General features: G+C 43.4%; 1 protein-coding gene across 1 annotated transcript in view; it reads left to right on the top strand.

Moving 5' to 3' along the window:
- Window positions 1–67: 67 nt before the first annotated feature.
- The window catches only part of LOC120048265 (protein dopey-1-like), a 35253-nt gene continuing 24824 nt past the window's right edge, over window positions 68–10496 (top strand). Inside the window, exons 1-12 of the mRNA XM_038994109.1 lie at window positions 68–414; window positions 1718–1913; window positions 2128–2309; window positions 2690–2860; window positions 3056–3245; window positions 3625–3723; window positions 4022–4121; window positions 6042–6151; window positions 7130–7244; window positions 7573–7693; window positions 7826–7945; window positions 8161–8266. Of these exons, the coding sequence (XP_038850037.1) occupies window positions 1776–1913; window positions 2128–2309; window positions 2690–2860; window positions 3056–3245; window positions 3625–3723; window positions 4022–4121; window positions 6042–6151; window positions 7130–7244; window positions 7573–7693; window positions 7826–7945; window positions 8161–8266 (1452 nt within the window). The 5' untranslated portion in view covers window positions 68–414; window positions 1718–1775. The remainder of the gene's footprint in view (window positions 415–1717; window positions 1914–2127; window positions 2310–2689; window positions 2861–3055; window positions 3246–3624; window positions 3724–4021; window positions 4122–6041; window positions 6152–7129; window positions 7245–7572; window positions 7694–7825; window positions 7946–8160; window positions 8267–10496) is intronic.

Below are 10496 nucleotides of genomic sequence, written 5' to 3'. Positions count from 1 at the left end.
GATGGATTGCAGTCGGACAAATGAAGTAGACGTGCTACAATCTGCAATGCAGTCTGGGACAGCTGTAAACGGGATTGTTTGGGCTTTGTGAACCTGAACGTAGGGCAGGTGTGGTTTTGATGGTAGTTTGTTATTCAATAATAAAGGTAAAGACATCGCTATCTCAGAATATGTAGGATACACGTTATTATCTGACCCGTGAGCGTTGTATGCTTACTTGACAAGTGCCACGGTTTAACTGAGTCGACGACGGGGGCCCGGCAGCAGCAACATCAATACGGGCATTGCTATCACATACCGTTAGCTAGCAAGGATACATTTCCCACTGTGCCAATAGCGCAGACCGATTTTTTTTTCATTCGTCAAGCTGGATAAATAATTTAGTGACAGTGGTTTTCAAATATCCTACTAACGGTAAGCATTTATCGTTGATTGTCACGGCCGAGAAATAACAGACTGTCGTTGCTAGCTTTGGGACACAACATCGGGAGTTAGTCTGTCTGAGATGTGTCCCAAAGTTAGTCGTTGCAGGCTGTAACGTTACAGCGAACTAAGTTACATGGTACTATTGTAGCCATCTGGGTGTTGGTTCCATTCCTTGACTGAGTTAGCTAGCTAACTTATTACGATAGATGATGTCATTCAAGTTTGGTTGCGAGTTATTTTTTAGCTACCTTGATAAGTGTATAACGTCGTTTGCCTTCGAAATAACACTTGTCTTGTCTCCATCTTTTTAAATAGGTGACATGCTTGCGTTTTATAATTTGCATATCATTATATTGTTCTTGTCAATATCTAGTTGGTGTCATTATGAAATTAGGCTCTCTTGCCAACTAGCTACATATCCATATTGCAGCAAGTACAAAGACTAGGGCTGTCATTTAGTTTCCTGTGTCGCCCACCCCACCAAGAACACATTTTATTGTGAGGCAATGGGCAGGGCTGTCATGTGATGCACGTACTGTATCACGTAGGTCTGTCCCTTCCCTGATTACCAGGCGGCAGAAATGTAGGTTTCTGCCAAGGTTGACATTGTATTCGATACTGGTACTCCCTGTATCAAGCCATGTTATTTTCTACTCCCTATATATAGCCATGTTTTTTTTTTTCATTATTTTTTATTTGCTATTCACTGTGCCACTATTTCCATGTATTATTTTTTTAAATCTAACTCTGCACTGTTGGAAATGGACCCATAAGTAAGCATTTCACTGTTAGTCTACACCTGTTGTCTACAAAGCATGTGACAAATAAAATGTTATTTGATTTGATTGTAGTTGGAACCCAACTCTCTCACACACATCTTTCTCTCTCTGTTCACTTGACTTCTGTATTGTCTGTTGAAGCCCGCCCATCCCTAAGGCATCTGTTTCACTAAGACATGTCTGGAAGAAGACACTCATGATTAAGCACTCATCACATACCAACATTAACCATATCATTTCCTTGTACCCTGTCAGACTTTGTTCCTAATAAACATTTGTAATTTGTATATGACTGGTCAATAAACAGCACCATCTGTGCACCATCATCAATCCATGTACTTCTCCTCTGTAATGCTCTCATTCTGACAGATTGACTGGCACTGGCCTGCACATTAAGGACACATGTAGTGTGAGACTAATGAAGCTTCCATATGCAATGTTCTGATTAATCACTCACTATGACTCAGTGTAATGATCTTCTCTTTCTCCCCCCCCTGACTCATTCACTCCAGGTGTGATGTGTGTATGTGAGCTTGGTGTTGACAAGTAGCAGAATAACCACCCAGGAGGATGAATGCAGAGGAAGTGGAGCTGCTCAGTGACTCCAAGTACAGGAATTATGTGGCGGCGGTGGACAAGGCCCTCAAGAACTTTGAGTACTCTAGCGAATGGGCAGACCTCATCTCTGCACTGGGCAAACTCAACAAGGTAACGACCACAAACATCTACGTGTTTGGATATTTCACATATGTACATTTTAGTTTGGAATGGATACACAATGACCACGTCAGCAATTAAAACCAGATCTGCATAGTCTCTAATGCGCTAAATGCATATATATATTTTTTAACTCGACACTGTTATGGAAAGATGTAGATTGGCCACTGGTACCTCACGTCTGATGTTTGAATCTGTTTCTCAGGTTTTGCAAAGCAATGCTAAGTACCAGGTGGTGCCCAAGAAGCTGACGATAGGCAAGCGTCTGGCTCAATGCCTCCACCCAGCTCTGCCCAGCGGGGTGCATCGCAAGGCCCTGGAGACCTACGAGATCATCTTCAAGATCATAGGGCCCAAGAGGCTGGCCAAAGACCTCTTCCTCTACAGGTACCGACTAGGCTACAGGATGTCAACACTTGTTCAGGACAGTAGGAGAAGTACAGTAGCTTTATTGTAACTGGCAAACATGTCATAAACTGAATTTGAACTAGTAAAGTAAGTAAATAAGGCTTGTCCAAGCCAGAATGGTCCATAGGGCAGGAGCCTGTTTATCCTGTTTCTGTAGCGTGAGGCAGCATGATGTAGAAGTACACCCCCTGGACAGAACGCAAGTCTATCGCAGGGCCTTACCCTCAATCCATCTACTTTGAACTAGTAAGAGAATGAAAATAAGGCATATGTTTCTACAGTTGACCTATCTGCCCTATAATTTCCCCTTGACTCTATTACCCCACCACCTAACACCTGCCCCTTGCTTTCTGTTTCAGCTCTGGGCTGTTCCCTCTACTCTCCAATGCTGCTATGTCTGTGAAGCCGGTGCTGCTGGGCCTGTATGAGACATACTACCTGCCCCTGGGAAAGACCCTCAAACCTGGCCTGCAGGGGCTGCTGACTGGGGTCCTACCGGGCCTGGAGGAAGGCTCTGAGTACTATGATAGGTAAGAGATGGAGGGCTGGAGAAAGAGAAATTATGTCTTTGAATGAAGTGAATTGCTAATTATGAAGAAAAAAAAATATTCAGTCAGAATCAACCTTAGTAACAATTCAGTCATCTGGGATTCAGTTGTCTTGTCAATGTATGTTTGATTTGCAACCCACATTTAGTTATTTCAATTCAATGCAATCCTCTCCAGGACCAACATGTTGCTGGAGAAGGTGGCTGCGGCGGTGGAGCAGTCAGCCTTCTACAGCGCCCTGTGGGGCAGCATCCTGACCAGCCCTGCCGTGCGCCTGCCCGGGGTCACCTTTGTCCTGCTGCACCTCAACCGCAAACTCTCCATGGAGGACCAGCTCTACGTCATGGGCAGCGACATCGAGCTCATGGTACACGAAAAGAAGAATCATTTTCAGAGACACTTGTCTTTTTCTTTTATCCCAACCCCCCAAGATGCACACACCAAGTAGAGCTTGTAGTGCCTGTGTTTGTGCAACTTTTAGAAATCATTAGTAGTGTATTCATGATGCAGACTGAGAAATGAAATCCTATGAACTTGTATTGAGTAGGGCCAGGAGTTTTTCCTAATAAAAAAAAAAACTTTGGGCCCTACTTCTTTCCTGAAGAACAATAACAAGCAACAAATGCAGTAGGAGTCAACCTAGAATGGTTGTTCTGAAATTCGACATATTCATAAAATTATTTGCAGTACATTAGATAGATGTAAATGGGGCTTGATTTAACCCTGTGTGGTGTCGAACCCTGCAGGTGGAGGCAGTCAGCACGTCAGTGCAGGACTCCAGTGTTCTGGTCCAGAGGAGCACCCTGGACCTGATCCTCTTCTGCTTCCCATTTCACATGAGTCAGGTAAGGACAGATCTGCACTACTCTGTCAGCACTGCTCAGCAGACAAGACAGCAATCACAGCACTTTTGGGAACTGGCCATTCTTGATGATGAGGCTATCCGACATCCAGTTAGAGAGAGAGAGAGCATGCAGTGACTCACAGTAGATGCTTGTTTGGCTGTTCACCTCTCCATTCAATCATCGAAGCACAAAGTGCCTCAGAGACCAAACAGCCCAAATTACGGCATCCTTCTAATTAAGAACTCATCTGACCGTAGCTATTATTTCCTTACTTTTGTTGTGTGTGTTGCTGTTCCAGGCCACCCGTCCAGACATGATTCGGATCCTCTCTGCAGCGCTGCACGTGGTTCTGAGGAGGGACATGTCACTCAACCGCAGACTGTACGCCTGGCTGCTGGGTAAAAGACACACTCACGCACACGCAATGGTTTTCCTTAGCCGGTAATAGCCGGCTTCTGGACGTAATTTTTTTGTTGAAAATCCGATAAATAAAATTGGCACCTGCAAATTGTCTGGGAGAAGAAGAAAAAAATCCCATTGCGAAATAATGCTTTTTAGCCTATTAACTGATGGAAATACCAGTTTATGTAAATACATTTGACTGGTCATGCTTATCAGTCTATAAGATAATTAGCATAATTTAGTGAAATTAAAATGGCGCGTGTTCAGTATATTTGTTATGTATCCTATTTATCACATGCGTACAGCATACAGAGCGTTTTAGCGGAGAATCTGTCGGGACAGCACGCTAGCTGTTGCTACAGCAAAGGCTGTAGCAGCAACCGAAAACAGGCTTCATCAGCACGTCACACCAATTTGCAATAAGTTGTGTCAAGTTGGCTGGATGTTCTTTAGCTGGTGGACCATTCTTGATACACACGGGAAACTGTTGAGCGTGAAACCCAGCAACGTTGCAGTTCTTGACACAAACCGGTGCGCCTGGCACCTACCACCATACCCTGTTCAAAGGCACTCCAATTATTTTGTCTTGCCCATTCACCCTCTGAATGGCACACATACACAATCCATGTCTCAATTGTCTCAAGGCTTTAAAATCCTTCTTTAACCTGTCTCCTCCCCTACACTGATTGAAGTGGATTTAACAAGTGACATCAATAAGGGATCTTAGCCTTCACCTGGATTCACCTGGTTAGTGTATCATGGAAAGAGCAGGTGTTCTCAACTTTCTTTCATTGTCCAGTAGACAAAGACACAATCATATTAGCAACCCATGCTAGTGGCTGCATATTAGATCTCCCCTCTCTCTGTCACATGAAACCACTAGAATGTGGGGTGTGCTTTTTCGACAACTGTGTTTTCCCACTAATTGCATTATGGAACGAACATTCACGCCTAACCTACTGCCTTGTGCGCATTGCTGCGCTTATAATGTGAATAAATAATCGTTTCTCAACATTTTTAAGCTAAACGTTCTGATCTGTTGCATCAGAATCATTGCTTTTTAAAAAATATATATGTTTTTACGTAGCCTAGGCCTACTGGTTGTATGAATTTAGGATCTATTGTGCCACAACTGTCCCAGAGTCTGTTTGGAATAGGCTATTTCTTTCTTGCACAGAACGACAAGATAACCAATAGAATAGGTCAACTTTTCTATGGGGGATAGTAGGTTGACATAGGCTAGTGATTTTGCTGTTCATTACTCCCTCGTCTTGTTGGCTGAGGAAAAGTAAACAGTTATTCTGACATCTTCAAAGTGTACATCAGAATTTGGTAAGAACATTGTTGCCTCCTCGTCTTGCATGTTCTTTTAATATGAATGACCATAATCTAAATGTGATTTCTGTTATTCTGATCACTGGGTGGACGCCCTGATCATCTGACACATCCAATGCATATGGGTTCGGTGTATTTCCGGTAATGAAAGTGCTGCTGGTCAAATGTCCAGCGCCACATTTTCATAATGGAAACCCTGGTACACAGGCACAAACAAGCACATGCACACATACATACCACTGCATGCGTTCTGTACGACTTAGTACAGTTGAGCTGTTGGACTTTGCCTGTTGGAATGATCATCTGGCCATTTATGTCTTGTGCAGTAACATGTCTTGTAACAAGTCATATGCCAGTGCTTATTTCCCTACTTTGTTTTGTCTTATTTGCGTTTCACTCGCTGTGGATTTAAAAAAAAATGCTGGTAAGTGTCTGCTTCGTTAAGCAGGGCTAATTTTTTTTACGCTCAGAAAAGCTTGTTTGTTTGCTAAATTACTGGTAACTCAATCTCACCACACCCTCTTCTCCCTTGTCTTTCGTCATATTGTGTGTGTGTGTGTGTGTGTGTACTCTGCTCCTAGGCTTTGACAACAATGGTGTGAGGACAGGCCCTCGCAGCTCTCGACAGAGCAACCCTGAGGACCATGCTACCCAGTATTTCAATGCCTACTCCAAGGACATGCTGGTCCAGGTACGCCTTGTATGCACACAAACCCACCCACACCCACACCTACACACACACACCTACACACACACACACACACCTACACACACACACACACACACACACACACAGGAGCTTTATGGCCTTCTATAAAAAAAACATGCGTACAAAAACAAGACAAGCTGTTTAATGTGCATTTGATTAGCCTTTAAATACAGATTGCTAACACACACTTACAAGACAAACTGTTCCAAAGTTATGTGCTTAAATTATTATTTTCAAAGATCTCAAAGTTTGAGTGGGTTGTCTGAAAGGGGGCAAGTTAAATGCCTTACATTTTTCATCAGGTGAAATTCAGAACCCTACTGCTCCCCCTCTGTGCCCCCTTTTAATCTCTAAACTACCCCCCCCCCCCCCCCCACCTACACACACACACCCTTAGGGGTTTGCCTGTAATGCCTGTAGCCCCCTACTTCCACACCCCTCCTAATCCCGGGGGCCTTCCCTTTGAAGCTCTCCCAAAATCTGCTCCGTGCCTGGGCCATGATCACACACTCACACACTATTCCCCCTTGTAATGCACTGTCACGCTCCAACAGCACTGGCTCTTATGACGGCGGGGCCTACATGTGATGTGTCCTGTTACTCCAGGGGTTGGGACAGACAGACCAGGGCTTTAATTTGTTCATCTGCCATCTGTTCATGGACACTTGTTGGGTCTCCTCCTGCTGGGAAACGGGGATACTGCAGGGACGGTCTGTTCCCCGGACCCATCCGCTTCTGTGTTAGACGAGGCGTGAAAAACACACGCACACACTGAAGGACAAAAATAAGACTTGCTTTGGAAAATGTCCCCAGGCCCTAACCCAAAAATGTAATCCCAACCAGAAACTAGATAGCTAACCAGCTGAGTCCATGTTCTGCCGCCTGTCTCTGGAGTTGCTTTCATCGTTCTGTGTTTTTTGAATGCGGTTTGATCCAGAAGTTTTGACCGTGTGTGTGCAGGCAATGGTGGGGATCCTGCAAGGGAAGGCCCGAGGCGGGGAGGAGGAGAGCGTCCTGATGCATGACCTCAAGCCTTTCCGCATTCTCATCAGTCTGCTGGACAAACCTGAACTCGGTATGGTATATTACTACATCCATCAGATCAGTGCAACACATATCATTCATGTCACTGTTACACACCGAATAGAACACACACAACATTTTGGTCATAGTGACCCACATGTCACTACTGGGCCGCTTTCAGAAGGGAACACCATAGCAAAACTTTTCATAGCTGACAATTAAAATGAGCGCTTCTTATTGGACAAATCCAGGCAGTCCCTCCCCGTTTCAGTCCATTTCCTTCCATTTGGTGCCTAATGACCCTGTTTCCCTGTGACTGTTCTAGATACATTTGTAAATGGACATGATCAGTGACTGATTTGTAATCCTGTGTGTTCCAGGACCAGCCATCCTGGAGGACGTTCTGATCGAGGTGTTCAGGACATTACACACACAGTGCCGAGCAGAGCTGGACCTGCAGAACCACAACCCATTCAGCAAGGACCATGCTCATCTCAGCAGGTTGGCCAGCTTGTGTGTTTGTGTGTGTGTGTGTGTGTGTGTGTGTGTGTGTGTGTGACACAAAACACATGAAAAAAGCCAAAGCTTTAATAAACATTGTAAGCTAAGGGTCGTATTGATTGTTTCCCTCAGCAAACTGCGAGAGAACAAGAAAACTGCAGAGCTTATCAAAACGGCCAATCTCCTGTTCAACTCTTTTGAGCCGTACTACATGTGGGACTACATCGCTCGCTGGTTCGAGGACTGCTGCAGGTCTGTGTGTATGCGCTGCTCCATGTGTGTATGCTGACATGGTAAGATAGCGAGATAGAGCCTGAGTCGTGTTCATTAGGCCACACCGTAGCAAAATGTTTCGCAACCAAAAATAAAGTTCAGCATTTCTTATTGGACAAGTTTTACTCTGTTTTTGCAGGACGCACACCATCCTGTTTTGTGTTTGTAAATGGGTCACTCTGTCCATCTTGCAGGAAGGCAAAGAATGGACCAGGGAATGCTGGGAGCACAGAGTCCTCAGGGCTCTCATTGGTGGAGTTCTGTCAGCTGGTGGACTTCCTACTGGACATTGTGTCCTTGGTGAGACACACACACAACCTTCTCTCCCCGCCTTCCTTTCTCACTCATACTATAGTCTCTCTATACAGAACAACAGCCATTGAAATATCAGCACTCATACAATAGAATATTTACTAATTATAAGTCGCAGTTTCTGAATGTGAGTGCTCATGGCAATCCCGTATGGTGTGTGCTGTCTTTCTATGTGTGTGTGTGTGCAATGCATTAACAGGTTCTAGAACTGCCTGTATTTAGTGTCATTGCATCTTTTAGTAGAGAGAATGCCTGTCTTCATTTCCAATCTGAATAGGTTGGAAAGCACCTGACACCTTTTATTACTGTCTGTGTGCTTGCACAGCGTGTGTGTGAGTGATTGTTTGCGACCGTGCGCAGGTGTTTGCGTGCTTGTGTGTGTGTGTGTGTGTGTGTGTGTGTGTGTGTGTGTGTGTGTGTGTGTGTGTGTGTGTGTGTGTGTGTGTGTGTGTGTGTGTGTGTGTGTGTGTGTGTGTGTGTGTGTGTGTGTGTGTGTGTGTGTGTGTGTGTGTGTGTGTGTGTGTGTGTGTGTGTGCGAGCGAGCGTGCAGATGTTTCTCTGCATGAGTATGTTCTGCATACAAAGTGTCCTCTGGCCTATGCTCTGCTTGCTCCTGTCTGTTCAATCTATCTGCTCTTTTTCCTTGAAGCCTACTAGAAGCATGAGGGTAATCTGCCAGGTAAAGTACTGCTGTCTCCTGCTTCTTCACCCTTCATCCTGCCTGCCTGCTTTTCTGTGCTTGGATAACATTTTAGCAACGTCCCAGCAACATTCCTAAAGCCAATTTTTAATTTTGGTTATTTTTCTGGCTTTGAATATGGTTATTGTACTTCAGAGTAAGTTACATCTTCCTGTGTTATTGGGAATATGGTGGAATTTCTACCTAGTCCAATAGATTTGGGATTTTTTTTGTAGGAATATACTGTATATATATTCATAGTTTGGTGTGGGGGATGTTGTGAAAATACAATTTCAGCCTGGTGTGTCATTATCCTGCATGCACAGAATAATATGCTCCCATTGCTCACATTTAAAGAAGTAGCTTATGTCTTTTTGAAAATGTCACGTTTGTTTATTCTTCATTTGCCCATTGTTCTGTTTTCTTTTAGCATTATTGTTTTCTATGTAATTTGTAAAGAACATGTCCATTACAACATTCAAGGAAAAGGTACAATGTAAGATGACACTGATTTGAGGATGCCTGCTCATGATGAAATATTTTAGTATGGGTTGTATTTTTCAAAGGGTCTAACCTCTTCAACTTTGATGGCCTCTGATGGCTTTTTCGAAACAACACATACTATTGTGTACTACCCTCATAAAATACAATGCTTTCAGAAAGTATTCACACCCCTTGACATTTTCCAAATGTTGATTTTTTTTACAAAGTGGGATTAAAATGTATTTAGTTGTAATTTTAAGTGAACGATCTACACAAAATACTCATGTCAAAGTGGAAGAATTTTTTTTAATGGAAAATAAAACATTAATATATCTTGATTAGATAAGTATTCAACCCCCTGAGTCAATACATGTTAGAATCACCTTTGGCAGCGATTATAGCTGTGTGTCTTAAAAAATCCTTCAAGCTCTGTCAACTTGGTTGTTGATCATTGCAAGACAGCCATTTTCAAGTCTTGCCATAGATTTTCAAGCCAATTTAAGTCAACTGTAACTAGGCCACTCAGGAACGTTCAATGTCGTCTTGGTAAGCAACTCCAGTGTAGATATGGCCTTGTGTTTTAACTTATTGTCTTGCTGAAAGGTGAATTTGTCTTCCAGTGTCTGTTGAAAGCAGACTGAACCAGGTTTTCCTCAAGGACTTTCCCTGTGCCTAGCTATATTCTGTTTATTTCTATCCCCCAAGAAACTCACTAGTCCATAACATGATGCATTTTGTTGGATTTGCCCCAACAGAACACTTTGTATTCAGGACAAAAATTTATTTCTTTGCCACATTTCTTGCAGTATTAGTAGTGCCTTATTGAAAACAGGATGCATGCTTTGGAATAGTTATGTTTTGTACAAGCTTTAGTCATTTGGATTTATGCTAGTGTTGTTGATCCACACTCAGTTATCTCCTATCAGAGCCATTAAACTCTGTAACTGTTGTAACATCACCATTGGCCTCATGGTAATATCCCTGAGGGTTTTCCTTCCCCTCTGGCAACTGATTTGGGAAGAGTATCTTTGTAGTGACTGGGTATATTGATACACC

This window comes from Salvelinus namaycush, chromosome 5 (genome assembly GCF_016432855.1).
Source record: "Salvelinus namaycush isolate Seneca chromosome 5, SaNama_1.0, whole genome shotgun sequence".
Classification (NCBI taxonomy): domain Eukaryota; kingdom Metazoa; phylum Chordata; class Actinopteri; order Salmoniformes; family Salmonidae; genus Salvelinus; species Salvelinus namaycush.
Note: the sequence above shows the minus strand (reverse complement) of the source record. Positions and strands in the feature narration are given on the sequence as shown.